At 47.3% G+C, this 17,121-nt stretch overlaps 1 protein-coding gene across 1 annotated transcript in view; it reads left to right on the top strand.

Annotated features, from left to right (window-relative positions):
* CLPB (caseinolytic mitochondrial matrix peptidase chaperone subunit B) overlaps positions 1 to 17,121 on the top strand; it is a 143,174-nt gene that overhangs the window by 108,396 nt on the left and 17,657 nt on the right. Inside the window, exon 7 of the mRNA XM_030332063.1 lies at positions 9,609 to 9,723. Coding sequence (XP_030187923.1) covers positions 9,609 to 9,723 — 115 coding nt within the window. The remainder of the gene's footprint in view (positions 1 to 9,608; positions 9,724 to 17,121) is intronic.

Raw genomic sequence — 17,121 nt, forward strand, 5'->3', positions numbered from 1 at the left:
AGTAGCTGATCCTCTCTGAGTTCAGGCCTTACGTCTATAACCTAATGACTCAGGCCTGGAGGGTGCTGAGGCTCCAGCCTGAGACCTCATCTCCTGGCTATTTGTCTAGACATGGGTGACTGCCACTCCGATCTTATCTTACTCTCCTTCTATGCACCCAGCATCCTCCTGCTTCCCAGCCCAGCCTTGTCTACTCTGTAGTCAAATATGTGTTCGTTATGGAAAATGTGTAAGTATAAAAGTCATATGTGTCATTACAGAATATTTGGAAAGTAAATTGAAGAGAATTAAATAATTTAGTACATGTTTATGAATGTCTGTGTGCCAAACTCTGGGCTAGGTAAGAAGAAGACAGGTGGGTGAAACACTCAAAGAGCTTACCGTCTGATGAAGAGACAGGCAAGTGAACCATGAAAGTGAACCAGGGAAGCCCAGGGACTGTGGGAATCCAGAGGTGGCTTCGAATCCTACCTGGGGAGATCAAGGCAGTCTCACTGGAGAACAGGGCAACTGAGCTGAATTTCAATGAACATTTTAGCCCTACTATCGATATGTGATCACTATTAATATTTTTAATTATTTATAATAATAGTAGGTATTATTAAGTGCATCTTTTATCAAGTGCATCTAGGTACTATGCCAGGTGCTTTCTCTGCATTTTTTATAACCCTCTAACAAATCCTTGAAGCAGCTCTTATTACCCCTGTTTTATAGATGGGAAAACTGAAGCTGAAAGAAAGAAAGCAGATACTTAACAGAAAATCAAGTTGTTAAAAGTAACTATTGGGGTATGAATCAGAGGATTTACTTTCATGATACTATATTTGCCTTTTCTGAACCTTACCTATATATATGTATATAGATGGCCTTTTTTTTTTTAACCTGGTTGATAGCCTACGGTACATACAGGGGTCTTAAACTTGCAGCCATGTTTTATTTTAACAATCCAAGAATTTATTAAAAATGTGACCCCGTAAGGGTTGGGGGTGTGGATTCCTCCCAGCTCGCTATTATATTTTGTGCTAGCCTAACAGACATTTATATTTCCTACCTGGCCCTGAAGGTGTTTGAGTTATGATCCTAGTCCCATATTTGGAATTTGCTTTTTTTTTTTTTCACTTAATATTATTTCTTTTTTTTAAGTTTAATTATTATTATTATTTCTTTTTAGTAATCTCCATACCCCAGCATAGGGCTTGAACTCACAACCCTGAGATCAGGAGTCACATGCTCCTCTGACTGTGCCAGCCAGGTGCCCTGCTTAATATGATTTCTTGAAAATTTTCCCATTTTCAAGTTATCCATAAGCCTAATTTTTAATTTCATTCTGCCTTTTAAAATGTGTCACGTATCTAAGAATCTCTGTCACTTTTTTTTTTTTTAAGTTTATTTCTTTATTTTGAGAGAGAGAGCAGAGGAGGAGCAGAGAGAGAGGAGAGAATCCCAAGCAGGCTCTGTGCTGACAGCATGGGCTTGGACCATGAGATCATGACCCGAGCCAAAATCAAGAGTCAGATGCTTAACCAACTAAGCCACCCATGCACCCCAAAGAATCTCTGTCACCTACATGATTTTCTCCTTGCTGCCGGTTTGCTCAGTTTCTCTGCTTTCTCTGTGCAGAAGCTTCCTTGGGCCCCCTAAGAAGATTCAGAGGTGGATGAACCCCAGCCCCTGTCCTCTGAGCTGGCCATCTGGAAATGGAGGATGGGAGAGAGGCAGGCACCCTTGGTTCTGATACCTACAGACTGATTTGTATGTTAGGAGGGGTCCACAGAGAGTTTGTGGGGGCTCCAAGAAAGCATGGATCACCTTCAGGCAGAATGAGCAGGGCAGGCTTCGTAGAGAAGGTAGTTGTGATCTCACTTTGAAGGATTTCGTTACATGGAGAGTTTAATACTTAAAGCTTAGACCATTTTCATGTTTTAACTAAGAGACGAAGGAGAGAGGTAGAAATATATCTCTGTGCACACGATGGCAGATAAAACAAAAATATGGGGAGCTAGTCCATGATGAATATTCAGCTGAGGGGGACGTGCTGGTGCCAGCCCGCATCTCCACTCCCGGATCCTCGTTCCACCGAGACTCACGAGGAATTTATTGCTCATTTTAATCACACCCAGAGAATGAATTGGCAGGAATATTAGGCAGATAGGCCTATCATATATATTTTATTTGCATATCCCAGTGACAGAATCACAAGCACATTTCCTGTATCCATATTTTTTCATTTGCTTCAGGGATAGCTGGGGATGCAGTGCTCCCCTGGGCCCGCATTCTGGGCTGTAAACCTGGGTGCTGAGGAAAGCCCTCTTGGAGACAAGGGGCGAGGTACACAGGAGAGTAAGAGGGTTATCTTGCTCCTGTCATAGGGTGAAGTGATACCCTTTCCCCACTTTGCCCAGCCTGCTCCCTGCTGCATCTCATTTCAAGTGCCAATGTGCCCCATGCCGGGCCCTGTGCTTGGCCTTACGGGGATGACAGCACCATCTGACCTTCATTGCAGCTTTACAGTGGGCCAGACACGGAGCTATGTGCCTTATGAGGACAAGCTTTTGCTTTCTCTTTTCTTTGTTTTTAACTTTTAAATAAGTTTTTATTGAAATATACTTGTATAAGGTGCATATATCTTAATTATATAGCTCTCTGTATTTTCACAAGCTAAACACAGCTGATCAAGAAACAGACCATTATAGACACTCAGAAACCTACCTTATACTTCCAGTCACTGCCCATCCCCCAGGGGTAAGCATTACCCTGATTTATTTTAATTTTATTTTTACATAATTTTAAAAATAGTGCGATGAATTCTGTAAATTCTTCACTCACATTACCAATTGTTAACATTTTATCACATTTGCTTTATTATATATATATATAGAGAGAGAGAGAGAGAGGTAATTCTTTCTGAACTGTTTAAGGGTAAGTTACACACGTGATGCCCCTTTATCCCTAAATACTTGTATTTCCTAAAAGGACATTTTCTTACCTCAGTACGGTCCTCAAAAGCAAGGCATTAATATTGATATTAACTAATCTGTCAATGTTATTCACACTTCACCAGTTTGTCCCAATGACTATCTTTACAAGAAAAGAAAATTCTGGATCCCAAATTGGATTTAGTTTCATATCTCTTTAGTAGTCTCCGTTAATCTAGAATGGTTCCTCAGTCTTTCCTTGTCTTTCATGACCTTGACATTTAATGGGTTCAAGCTGGGTATTTTGTAAAATGTCCTTCAGTTTGGGTTTGTCTGATGTTTCCTTATGATTACATTTAGATTACACATATCTAGCAAGAACACCTTCTGGTGTTTATTTCAATAAAATCATTGGGTAGCCCCATGCTAAAAGTAGGAATAGGAGATTAGTGTTTTAAGTCTCATCTCCCTAAATAGACTGGGGCAGGAAACAGGTCTTTTCTTATCTCCAGGGTGTAAAGTGCAAGCTCTAGAGCCAGACTGCAAAGGTTAGCATTCTATCTCTATTACTTGCTACCGGTGGACCCATGCTTTAATGTACTTCATCTCTGTGCAGAGGAGGAAGAGATACACTGAACTTCTTATGGCTGGGAGGATTAGAACAGCTGGTTTCCAGTCAGATGAGACTCAGCAATTGATGCTAACACTAGTGAGTGAGAGTTTGAGGAGTAACAGGATTATTTACATAGGCTCAGATCCTCACCCCACAGGATACTTATTAATTACAAAGGGGAAAACGGTAGTGGAAAAACATGGCACAGACCACCTTAACCCAGTGATCAAAGTCAACATCACCAGTTATAAAATAATCAACATCCTGTGCCTCCTGATATGATGCACTAAGAACACAACTCATCTTCTCACTTGAGCCAGTCCTCTTAACCTTCTCTCACCAGTCTTTGAATCAACCCAGCTATTTGCACAGTGACATGATCTGATTTACATATTGAAACATCACTCTGGCAGCAAGGAGGATAGGCTGGAAGAGAAGACAATGGAATCCAGGATGCTGACATAAAGGTCACTGAGTGTAATGGAAGTGACACCTGCTATGTGCCCTAACTTTCTCTACAGGGATGTATACTTTATGAGCTAGTTCAAGAGATTTTCAAGTCCCTTGGGTGCCTCTCTCATCCTCCAGGCCTCTTTGTTGGACCTCCTGGGCTCCTCTTACCATCATTCCCCCACTCAGCATTCTTTCCATCATCCCCTGACCCTAGTCTCATCTGTTGCCCCTGTCCTTTTGGTGACTTTCTTACCAAGTCCTCTCTGTCATTGCAGCTTCAGAGCATGGGAGAAGCCCTGAGATGTGAATTGGGGTCAGCGTCAGGAACATGGGGCATATCTGAGTATATCTGAGAGCAGCCTAAGTGGGCTCTGTGACCCTGACCTCCCATGAGAGTTAAATGGTAGTTTGGCCTTTCTTCTGTTCCCTCCTCCATACTTATTGCATGCTTGGCCAGGGTCTCATTCTGTCTACTCACCACTCCCACCTTCACCTCAGCTGCCCTTTCAGTGAACACATTGCCACTTTCATTGTCAGACCTGTTCCTTGAGGGATACCCAGTAATAGGGTTGCCTGACATACCCCTTCTCCCTGTAACCCTCCCCCAAAGAACCACTCATCCCAGCTACCCACCGCTGAGTGCGTGCAGCTAGGCTTCACCCCAGCCTCCCAGCCCTTTCCTGTAAATGCACTCACAGCCAGGAGGGGTGCCATATTAAATCAAGAATGATAGAAACCAGTGGCCACGATTATCCGCCAAGATGCAGCATGGGGAGCTGGTTGCTGCCGGCTCCAGGTGAGGACTTCTGAAGCTAATTGCATGTGGCTTTTATTAAGAAGATGATCACTCCCCCACTTCTGCTCTTGTTGGTGGTTTCTTCCTAGTGCTCTCAGCCCAGTGTCCTCTCTTTCTGCAGGCTGGGTCACCTGCCCTATCTTCTCCTCTAGTGGAACTGTGTCAAAGCAGGGCCTCGACCTCAGTCCCTATAGGCTTCCTCTCCATCTCCTCAAAAAGCCGGAAACAGTAGTAGCCTACATTTATGGAGCCCTTACCAAGTGCCTTCTCCCATCTTTCTCTCCTTCCCCAAAGAGAATATATCCAGACCAAATATTTTCCTTTCCTATGTTCTTTCACAAGCCTGGGCTTATAGCTGATGCCTCAAAAAGCCATTCATTCAGGGGTGCCTGGCGAGCTCAGTTGGTGAGTATGATACTTGATCTCAGGGTTGTGAGTTTAAGTCCCATGTTGGATGTAGAGATTACTTAAAAAATAAAATAAAATCTTCAAAAAAAAGGCCACTCTTTCATTCAACACATTTTTTAAAAAATACAAACTCTGTGCTAAGCATTAGGAAAAGAGCATGAAGCAGTAAACTTTAACCTGGTTTAATCCCAGCATCCTATATATTTTTATCAAAAAGTCCGATCCATTTTCAGAAGTTTTTCTGAATAGATATTGAGAACTCCAGGCTGGGGGAGAAACTCCTGATTTAGGCCACAGGTTGGATCTTTCCCAGGACCATCTAGAAAGCTCCTGAGAAACCGGCCAGATCACAGTATAACCTTTTCCCTATACTCACCCCCATAAAAGCCAGGGACCCTTTACCCTTGCCCAAGAAAATAACAGGAATACTAAACTCATGACATCAGAGAAGAGTTATAGGAGTAGAAATGTTTCCCTGGAGAAGACTTAGGAAGACCACAGGGTCCTACCCAAACCAACAGAGTGGCAAGAAAAGTCATGTTGCCCGTGACAAATGAAAAAGATATGTTCTGTGAGGCCCCACACACCAATGCATGAAAAGCACCTAGAGGCTGAATTTCTAACACATAAGGAAAACTGGCAGGCAGAGATGAGCTGCCTTGTGCAGTTGGAGGTATCCCCAGAACCTCGCTGGTGTTGAGACTGTACCCTACAGACCTAGGCTTCCTAAGGAGGGAGCCTCAAGAGCCATTTCTGGGGTAGTGGGGCATCTAAGTGGACTAGGCTCCTAGCTTCTGCTTGAGCCAGAGCAACTCTTCATCTGTGGAGCCCATACAGGTTAAATTAGTTAAAAGGGTTCCTGTGTCCCCATCCCACCTCCAAGAAAGCACTGGGTTAAATAGTTATCAAAATGCAGTGAAGGAGAGAAATAACGTTTATCAAAGGCCTTCCAAGGGCCAGCTACTGTGTTCTCTGCTTAAGTCTCTCACACTACCACTTCTGCTATACATTTGCTATGTGCCAGAGACTCTGCCGAGTTCTTTGTATATGTTATCTCACCTGATTCTCCCCAGCATCCCACCAGGACCCTGGAAGGTGGGTATGAGTCACCGTCTCCGTATTAGAGATGAGGAAATGAAAATTCCGGGAGTTGAATGAACTTCCCCAAGGTCAGCTAGCTAGTAAGTGGATGAGGTGAAGTTTGAATTCAGGTCTTCATGGAACAGAGCTGCTTATTTCTGCCACACAGCTTGCCCCACTATGAGCCAGAAGAGGAGACAAACTTCAGGTGGGGACAACTGTAACAATTAAAGACACGGTTTTTAGAGGGCAGTGCCTTTGTATGGTTCCCGGCACTCAGCCCCTGCTCCACAACCAGTAGTAACCTCATTCAGTTGGCAACATGTATTGACTCCTTCTGTGAGCCAGGCCCTTGCTGTGTGGTGGAGCTGTTGAGATGAATAAGACATGGTTTTTGTCACCAAGGACCTCATGGTTGAGTAAGGAGAGACAAACAGGCAGTTAAATAAGTGCTCTGGAGGTCCCAGGGGCAGGCATGAAGCCTTACGATAGGGTCCTTAGACAATGTGGTATTTAGGTTGAGATCACCAGGGCACTTGTAGATGGGAATGCAGAAGACTTTTGTGGTGAGGGAGCAGTGTGAGCAAGGGCTCAGAGGCAGGAATACTCTGAGACCCATCACTAGGAGAAGGAAGGGAAGCAGACTCAACAAACCCTGGCAGTCAGCTTCCATTGCCTCAAGCTGCTTTTGTGGCCTGCCTGACTACAAGCCAGCAAGGCCACTAGCCAATGCAGCACCAGGCAGTATGTGTACATGTCACCATCAGAGCCTTCCAGCCCAGTGGACCTAAGTGCTGAGAGGGGCTGGGTGGGCAGGGAGGAGGAGGAGGCAGATATATGGTGGAGTCGTCAGAGCCAGGTGATGTATGTGGCGCCTGAGGGAGCTGCACAGTGACACTCTGGATTCCAACCGGCAAGCGTCGCTCCACTGGGATTGGCGCCGAATTATTGCTCCATATGAAACCCAGGACTGATGGGAGCTTTCAGTTACAGACTGATAGCAACAGCCAAAATTGGATTGTTTGCTATTTATTTTTTTTAACTTCTGTCAAGGTCACTACTGTAACAGGAAAACACTGCCCAAGCAGCAGGTATTTTTCATCCACTCTGCCTGCAAGAGCAATCTGTAGCCACAACTTTTGTGACAGGGCCTTTCCTTGGCAGCTTTCTTTCTAGAAAGCTGTCAGTGTTACAGGGTCTTAGGGGAAAGGAGCCTCCTGAAGATCCATGTCTCTCTGTCCCAGTCCAAGACCAGCTCCCTTCCACCATCCACCCTGCTCCATGCGCACTTTATCATCCCACCTGCACACTCACCCTCCCTGCCTGGCCCCCAGATAGCCCTCCATTTGCTGCCTGGCCCAGTACTCCAGCTTCAAGCCTCCAGTCACCCAGAAGCCTCCCCAGAATGTTCTGGGCTTTGTATATCCTTCCTTCTCTGGACTCCTGTGCCACCCTGTTTGGCTGTCAATTCTTTCCTCTTATCTATCATCAAATTCACTTTTGCAAACATTCACCAGCTGCCTCCACTGTGTCAGGACTCATGCAGGGAGTAAAAGACAGCGCTTGCCCTCAGGCGGCTCATAAATAGATTTAGAGGACAGAGTCACAAACATGCAACAAATTTGTTTTCAATAGTGGGAGGTTTTTGTTTGTTTGTTTTTTAGAGATGGGTATAGGCTAGAAATAGGCACACATGCTTTGGAGGAAAATGATCAGTATTGCCTGAGAAATATTTGTGCACAGGCCCTGCCTCACCTTCCTCCCAACTTAGAGCTTCCTGAGGACAAGGCCTGGCTCTCCTCTCTTCCCTGCAGTGTGATCATATTCAGGCTTCCTCCTCCTGCCTTCCCTGAAGTGGACCAAGCCCAGGGCCAGACACATGCCAGGCACTCAGCAGCGACTAGAACCCTCTGGGTTCTAGTCCTCCTCTCCACTCTGCCTTTTCCATCATGGCATGCACAGGACAAAACAGACAGCAATTAGTGAATAATTGTGTTTAATTGAAATGCAGTATCATGGAAGTAGAGGGTGTTCATAGCTCTGGTTTAAAAACCAAAAGGGGGGGGCGCCTGGGTGGCGCAGTCGGTTAAGCGTCCGACTTCAGCCAGGTCACGATCTCGCGGTCCGGGAGTTCGAGCCCCGCGTCGGGCTCTGGGCTGATGGCTCAGAGCCTGGAGCCTGTTTCCGATTCTGTGTCTCCCTCTCTCTCTGCCCCTCCCCCGTTCATGCTCTGTCTCTCTCTGTCCCAAAAATAAATAAAGGTTGAAAAAAAAAACCCAAAAGGGGGGCGCCTGGGTGGCTCAGTCGGTTAAGCGTCCGACTTCAGCTCAGGTCACGATCTCACGGTCCGTGAGTTCGAGCCCCGTGTCGGGCTCTGGGCTGACGGCTCAGAGCCTGGAGCCTGCTTCGGATTCTGTGTCTCCCTCTCTCTCTCTCACACTCCCCCATTCATGCTCTGTCTCTCTCTGTCTCAAAAATAAATAAACGTTAAAAAAAATTTTTTTTAAATAAAAACCAAAAGGTTTTTGGGGTACCTGGCTGCCTCAGTCAGTGGAGCATGTGACCATTGATCTCCGGGTCATGAGTTCAAGCCCCACATTGGATGTAGAGCTTACTTTTAAAAAAATGAAAAACAGGGCACCTGGGTGGCTCAGTCAGTTAAGCGTCTGACTCTTGATTTCGATTCAGGTCATGATCTCATGGTTCATGGCTTTGAGCCCTGCTTCGGGCTCTGTGCTGACAGCATGGAGCCTGCTTGGGATTCTTGGTCTCCCTCTCTCTCTCTGCCCCTCCCCCACTCACACTCTCACTCAAAAACAAACATTAAAAAAAAAGTAAAACCAGAAAAGTTTTCAAGAGGGTAAGTGGAAAGGGAAATAACCTATTTTTATTAAGCACTTAAAACTGAATGCCAGCCATGATGTTAGGCACATTATGTATATCATCATATTTAATCCCCAATTTACAGATGAGAAAACTGAGGGGGAGTAACTTGCTCCAGATGATAAGCACATCTTATAAGTGATAAAGCTAGGATTCAGACTCAGGTCTTCTGTCAGACTCCAGAGTCAAGAGTTACTTTACTAGCAGTACTTATTTTACTGGCAAGATGAGCCAGGACTCCTGAGCAGTGGCCAACTGAAGTAAGGAGAATGAGGTGAGGACTAGGACAAGGGGACAGTGGGAAGGACTGGGCCAGCCTCCAATGACCAGGAGCCAGAGTGTGCATTAGGACCCCTGGAGACCCAGAACTGTGTTTTTTACCCCTGAGTTACAGGGTAGAATGAAACTGGGATCCTGTTGGGCCCTGTGCTCCTGAGCCACCTGCCCTCTCTCCCCACAGTACCAGGAGAAGCAGCGGAAGCGTGAGGCCGAGGAGCGGCGCCGCTTTCCCCTGGAGCAACGGCTGAAAGAGCACATCATTGGCCAGGAGAATGCCATCGCCACAGTGGGTGCTGGTGAGTGTCAAGATGCCAGCCAGTGCCAGAAAAGGGCTGGGGAGCTCATGGTCTGCTGCAGTGAGGTGTGCATCCTGCTGTCACCATACCAGGCAGAAATGACTAACATTACAACTTAACATTTGTTGTGTATTTTCTGTGTGCCAGGCATTGTGATAAGCTCTTCATGTATGTTGTCATTTAGTCCTTACAGCAACCCGGTTAGGGTAAATCCCCATTTTACAGATGAGGAAGCGGAGATACAGAGCACTCATAATAATTGCTCAAGGCTGCTTTGCTATACTCTGACTCAAACCTTGATCTGGTCCACTGTCCCCACCCCTAACTTTTCAGGTAGGCAGACTAAGACCCAGAGAGGAGTAGGAGCTTGTCCATCACTTGTAATGTGGCAGCTGAGTCAGAACTAGAACTTCTGTCTTTTGTCTCCCAGCCTGGGACTCTGCCACTTTTCAGTGTTTTTTGTCAGCATCTGGTTCAGTTTTAGGAGAAATACCCTGAACAAGCCTTAAGTGCTTTCTTCTTGACCCTAGAAGCTCTTAGGTCCCATACTGGGAGCCGGAATGCTCTCTGGTATAACCCCTACTCTGATGGCCCTTCTGCCCATGCAGACCCCACTAGAGAGAATTATAAAACTAGGGTTCTGCTCAAGATAGTGGTCTCACTTCTCTTCTCTGACTCAGGTGCATGACTCTCTGAAGCTGTCCTCAGACAGATAAGGCAAGGGCAGAGTAACCCACGCCTGGCTTAAACAAGCAGGCAGTGGTTCTCAAAGCATGGTCTCTGGACCAGCAGCATCAATATCCTCTAGGACCTTGTTAGAATTGCAGATCTCAGACCTCACCCCAAACCTATGGAATCAGAAACTCTGGGGTGGGGCCCAGCAAACTTTTAACAAGCTGTGTAGGCAATTCTGATGCTCAGCTCGTGTTTAAAAACCTCTGCGCTATGGTGTCAGGACATTCTATTCATGTTGCTTACCCCTTCTCTCCAAGCATCTGGCCCCACCAGATGTGATCCAGCAACTACCAAAGACAGCACCTGATAAAGGCTTAGTGATAAAAGAAGACATCAGGCTGTATTGTGGTGCCCCTCTGGGACATTCTGGAGCAGCATATCAGCCCTAGGATACCAATTAGAGGAGTAATTGAAAAATGAAGGCAGCCACCCCTGCAACACAGCCCAGCCTGGTCTCCATCATCCTCACACACCAGTGGGACTCATGTGGCAGTCATGAGTCCCTCATCAGCGGATAAAAGGAGCCCACGGACCAGAACTGCCTCACCAGCTAGAAGTCAGGAGGCTGCCTAGAGGCATACACAGGAGCCAAGGAAAGCTTTTTGAACACACAGGCCCCACTACTCAGGCCCAAGCCACACCAGGCTGCCCTTTAGGATCTGGATACAGACATCCACTCTCAGCCACCACCTTACAGGTGGCGACACCTTACTTCTTTGCCAAGGCTGTGGCTGAGGTGGAGGGAGGGGAAGCCCTGGGAGTTCCTGAGGGTTGAAGAGAGGAGTTGCCCATGGAAAAGGCATTACCTGCACAGAGAGCTAAGAAAGCAGTTTCCTGTCCACCTGGGCCGGCACTGCAGCTGCCATCATAGTGTTTTCCCTCTGCTCCTTACACAGCCCTTTCCCAGCAGGCTGTCTCCTCCTCTCTGACCTCTTGCTTCTCCCCAGCTTCTCAAGCCCCATAAGATGTGATGCTCCAAGAAGTTGGAGGGAGGGGAGAGGAGGACATGGGAAGGAGAGATTTAGACCGACGTGGGCTAAAATAGCAGGTCTGCACTCTTTAGCTGTGCAACTCCAGCTAAACACATGGCTTGTTTGAGCATCAGCTTTCTCATCTGTGAACTGGGGAGCCAAATCCAGGACTGACTGACTATAAAGTACATGCTCTTTCCAGTCCCTGTCGTCAAGGTGTTTACCAGCTAGAGTGGGGCACTATGTTCTTTAAATTAGTCCCACAGTTGTTTCCTTCAAGCCGAGACTGATCCTTAGTCTCAGCCCCAGGCTGGCCTCTTCCTCTGATCCTACACCAACCTCTGATGCACCACCCACTTTGTCTCTCCTTGTTGTTGGCCCATAGCCGGAGTAAATGATTCAGTTGCCCACTTCCGAAGGGCTGTCAGAATGCCTGCCCTGAGAGCTTCCCTCTACCCAAAACTCCATTCTGTTACCCAGACTTTGCCGCGGATTGGGAGGGTCCTACACCTTGTCCTGTGTTATGTAGGTTGACCCTGCTGTGGCTTCAGTGACCCTTGAAAAGACAGACAGGTATTGGGGCCTGAGCTGTGGGCTTGTGTGTCTCCTCCATTTGTATGGTGATAACTGTATGCCCGCCTAGCTGAAAAGCCTGTGGCTGGTCATCACACTGATAAAGATCTGATAATGTTCACCTACCAACCCAGGTGAAGCATGAGGTACTCTGTGGGCCAGAATTTGTGGCAGGCAAGCAGCAGCCAATGCTTCAAGATCTCCAGACTGAAGCAAGTATAGGAGACAGACGCACATCCAGAGGGGTAGGCCAGGCCTCTCTGGATCCTCTAGGCTAGCGTCAGATATATGCTAGGGACTGGCTGGGTGGAGCCTGGCACCCCAGGGGTACCATGAGGATGGGCAGCCAGAGAAGTGCCGCAGAATGAATTGATTTGATAAATGGCCATTTATTACCCACACGAATTGGCTGAAACCAATTTCGGTCACATCAACCCCTGGTAAGTGCTGGGATATTGATTTGTGCAAAGTAATACAGTGAATTTATCAGTGTGATCCCCAGCTGCAGGGCTTCTAGCAAGGCTGGCGCACAGTTACCGCCTTACAAATGGAGGAGATAAAGCACCAACCCCATAGCTTAGGCCCCCATGGCCTCTCTGGTCTTCTAGGGTCACTGGAGCCAAAGCAAGGCCAGCCTACATACCACAAGCCAGAGCCTTGGCATTGAAAGTGAGGCTCTCCTTACAGAACCCAGAGCTACTGTTGGTCATGGGAGGGGGAGGATGCCTGCCCTGTTGAGCAGACCTCCTGGGATCTCAGAGACTCTACATTCCCACCATTCTCAGAAAAGCAACGAGCTGTCTATTCAGCACATTCAGGACTAGACTCCACTGCTTCCTCCAACTTGTCCACATCCTGTGCTCCTGTCTCAGTAAAGGCACCACTATTCACTTATCTCCTAAAATAAAAACTTAGATTATTCCTTGCCCCTCCTCCCTCTCCCTCACCCCTAACAGCCCATCAAATATCAGGTTCTAGCATTTGCCTCTTAAACGGGTCTCAAAACTTACCCTCTCCCCTCCATTCCCAATACCACTGTCCTTGCTCAGGACCTCAGGATCTCCCATTTGAACCATATAGTGACCTCCTCCCTGGTCGCCCTGCCTCCTTTCCTTCCCCTATAACCACTTCTCCTACCCAGCTGGAGTGAGCTTTGTAAAATGTAAAAACTTACCTGTTTAAAATCTTTGAGTGGCTCTTGCTGCCCTGACCAGTATACAAGGCCCACCCCTGCAGCTGCCCCACCTTCCTCTACCATGCCTCCCCCAACCCAGCTCTGCATCACATACACCAGCTGCTTCTGCTTTCTGCATTTGTTGATGCTGCCCTCTCTGCTTGGAATTCCTTTTCTTCTGGCCCTTTCCCCAACCTAGCCCAGCCCTGCCTATCTCCCACATTCTGGCTGGTTTTTACTTAGCCTAACTCAGTTCAAAAGTAATAGACTGTAGGGACGCCTGGGTGGCACAGTCGGTTAAGCGTCCGACTTCAGCCAGGTCACGATCTCGCGGTCCGTGAGTTCGAGCCCCGCGTCGGGCTCTGGGCTGATGGCTCAGAGCCTGGAGCCTGTTTCCGATTCTGTGTCTCCCTCTCTCTCTGCCCCTCGCCCGTTCATGCTCTGTCTCTCTCTGTCCCAAAAATAAATAAAAACGTTGAAAAAATAAAAAATAAAAAAAAAAAGTAATAGACTGTAGACTCCTGAGAGCAGAGATCATGCCTCAGTCGTTTTTGTTTTCGCAGTTCCTGGCACAGCTTTGAAGTAGATGTGTAGTGCAGTTTGTTGAATTAGTTTGGTTGGGCACCATGTCTGTCTCATGCTCTGAGGAGAGAAGAGAAGCTGTAAGCCTACCCTCTAGTAGCTCACAAGCATACTAGGAACAAGAGTATATTGATAGTTAATAACAACACACATACGACTTGACCTTTGGCCCCTTGGGTGGATAGGCCATTCCCCAGCTCTGCTCTGGGTCAGCCTGCACACCTGGAAGCTTCCCTGCAGCTCCCTCTGACCAGGGGCTCATCCTCAACACCCATTGCTCTGTTCCCACTTGACTCTCCCTCAGGAGACCTCTGCCAGCTTAAATGCTCTACCATGCTGGGGTCTGGCCCAAATTCAGAATCTCACCATTGGCTGCGTGGCACACGGTGGACTCACTTCTCTTTTTGACAGTCCAAAAATGTAATCACCCCAGCCCACCCTATACCTTTCTGGACCCCTCTTGGGGTCCTGTTTCTGAGCTGAGAAATATAATCAGGCCATCCCTGAGTCATGGTGTGGCAATGATTAATTTAGAAAACTGCTTGCAGTCCCACCTTCACGTCATACCACTTCACATGTTCTCGTTTTCTGGACCACCCTGGTCTGCTGAGATCCTCAAGACCCAGGCTATCTCCAGGAAGCCTTCCTTAGCCCTCCACCTGGACAGAGGGCCCATTCTTGGGGCTTCCCACGGACATCTTTTATCACTGCACTTAACAAAGGGCATCTATTTGATGTCTCCCTCCAAAGGTCAGGAACTACCTCTCCTTCAGCTTTTTCCCCAAGGTTGGGCACACAGGTGTATAAAAGATTGCTGAACTCAAGTGAATTAAGCCTGAGCCCATCTTCACACTTAGCCTCTCCTCAACACAGATTCTCAACCCATCCTCTTTCTGGAAGGGTGATCCTTCTAGTGATTCCTACCCCAGTACACCCACGAGCGGGGGTTGGGGGGTTTCGCAAAAGCCAGTCTTTGCATTTTTTATGTTAACCACTCAGTAGCAATTGTTTGCCTTCAGAAACACTAATCCTTAGAGACTAAGAAAAGAACTGTTCTCAGGCACCTGGTTGGCTCAGTCGGTCAGGTGTCCAGCTTCATCTCAGGTCATGATCTTGCAGTTTGTGAGTTCAAGCCCTGTGTCGAGCTCTGTGCTGACAGCTTGGAGCCTGGAGCCTGCTTCAGATTCTGTGTCTCCCTCTCTCTCTGCCCCCTCCCCTGCTCGCACTGTGTTTCTCTCTTGTTCTGTCTCTCTCAAAAATAAAAATAAGCATTAAACATTTAAAAAAAAAAAAAAGGAGAGAACTGTATTCTCATCACCCTCTCAGCCTGAGGCTCCAATCAGTATCCACTCATCCAGCAAGTACTTCTTGAGCACTTGCTGTGCTCCTTGAACCTATAAAGGTATAGACAGGAGATTGCTAATAGATGTGCAGGTGATTCAACCACAGGAGTCCCTCTTAAGGACTCGTTCCCATAGGAGATGCCACAAGCATGGGACAAACGTGTTCCAGGTTAGGCTAAAAAAACCTCCCACACTAGATCACTAGAACTGATCAGGAAGGAGGAGTCAGCCCACCCAGACTGCCCCAGAACCTTGAGCCAGACAGAGGCAGCTGTCTCCTGTTGTTTTAGTTTGGCATACGATGGTTCTTTCTGTCTGGAATGTTCCATCATACCCCTACTGCCTGGCAGTCCCCTCTCATCATTCTCGCCCAGATGCAAATGGCTCTTCCCGCATTTCTCCCAGTGTTCCCATTCCTTTTGGAGCCTACAGTTGGCAGAGCAGCATTCACCTGAAAGGAACAGACCTTACTTTAGGTGTCTTTTTAGGTATCCCAGCACCTGGCTCAGAGCTTGTTTGCTGCACAAATGGAAAAGGCTCCCTGGAGAGGGGTTATGAAGAGAGAGGAAGCCTTATTCTCCCAAGGGTAGTAGTAACCATTTGGAGCACTAACAAACTCTTGGGTCAGGCCTTACTCTTCTCGTTTGTAAAATGGAAGTTGAAGCATCTCTTTTTTCCTCCTTGTGATTTCAGAATGACCAAGAATTAATTCATGTAGTCAGCAATGTTATACCACCTTTGGGCTAGTCCCAAGGGTCCCTCAGGAAATGGAACTCCTAGCATCTGCTCCCACAGATTACACAGTCTGAGCAGGGAACACCCTCCAGGAAGCAAGGGCACAGGTGGATGAAACCCCTTACGCTGCCCCTTACTGAGCCCTGGTCTCCTCTTAAATGGAGACAATACCTACTTCTCAGGACTAGCATAAGGATGAAAAAGATATCTATAAAATACCAAAGCTGGCGGCAGCTGCTTTGACTACCGTTATTTGTACTTTTCTGATTATCCTCTCTTACGGAGTGCCTTCATAACCCTAGACTCATTTCATCTACATGTGGGGCTGGCTTAGCATGTGTCTGACTACTCCCATTTTACAGATGAAGAAATAAGGCTCTACAGGAATAAGTGTTTTATTCAGATTCAGTCAGCTAGTAAGTGGCAGAGCCAGGACTCCAAACTAGGTCCTCTAACTCCTACCATGTCTATTATACCACCCCATAGGTGAAAGTCGACCAGGGAATACAGACCCCGAGAGTTAATGGAGTAGATGTGGGGTGGTAGAGTTAATCAAAAAGGTTGTTGCATGTGAGTTTTAAGATGGTCCAGTGGTGGTGGGCATGGCCAGGAGAAGGCAGGCATTCTGCTAAGGGGAAGAACACAGCAAGGAGGCACTGCTGCTCGCCCAGCCTGTGTAGAGGCAGCCGGGCCTGTTGGAGCTCACAGAGATGGGACCGGCCATGGAAGGGGCTCAGCTGCCCACTCGGGGACCCTGACACCATCTTAGCCCAGAGAGCAGTTGTCAGCAGACTGTTGGAGGACAGGAGCTCCTGAAGCCATGTATCAAAGGCTGAATGAGCCAGACTGGAAGACTACAGAAAAGACAGTTTTCTGGGTGAGGCTAGGGTACGAGAAGGTGCTGTGGCCAGGGAGAGCCAACTTCTTTCTTTAAACTCTTGAAGCACCAGTTCAGGCTCCAGAGTCAGCCAGAATTTGGGGTAAAGCCCAGGGTCTTCATTTATTTACCTGTGTAACTTGAATACGTTACCTAACTTCTTTGCACATATTTCCTCATCTATAAGAAGGGAATCAAGTTCCCTGCCCTGCCTGCTTTGTCATAATGAGGCTCAAATGAAGTTATGTCTATGCAAGTTGTTGATACACTGGAAAGTGCTAGCAGAGTAAGTTGCTGTTGCTGGTCCACAGCGAGAACATCGATACCTATGGCACATCTCAAGTGGCCCATCAGGGTCTCTGTCCCAGCCTCTGCCCCAGCCCAACAGGACCAGCCATGGTCATCAGC

This window comes from Lynx canadensis, chromosome D1 (genome assembly GCF_007474595.2).
Source record: "Lynx canadensis isolate LIC74 chromosome D1, mLynCan4.pri.v2, whole genome shotgun sequence".
In the NCBI taxonomy this organism is placed as follows: Eukaryota; Metazoa; Chordata; class Mammalia; order Carnivora; family Felidae; genus Lynx; species Lynx canadensis.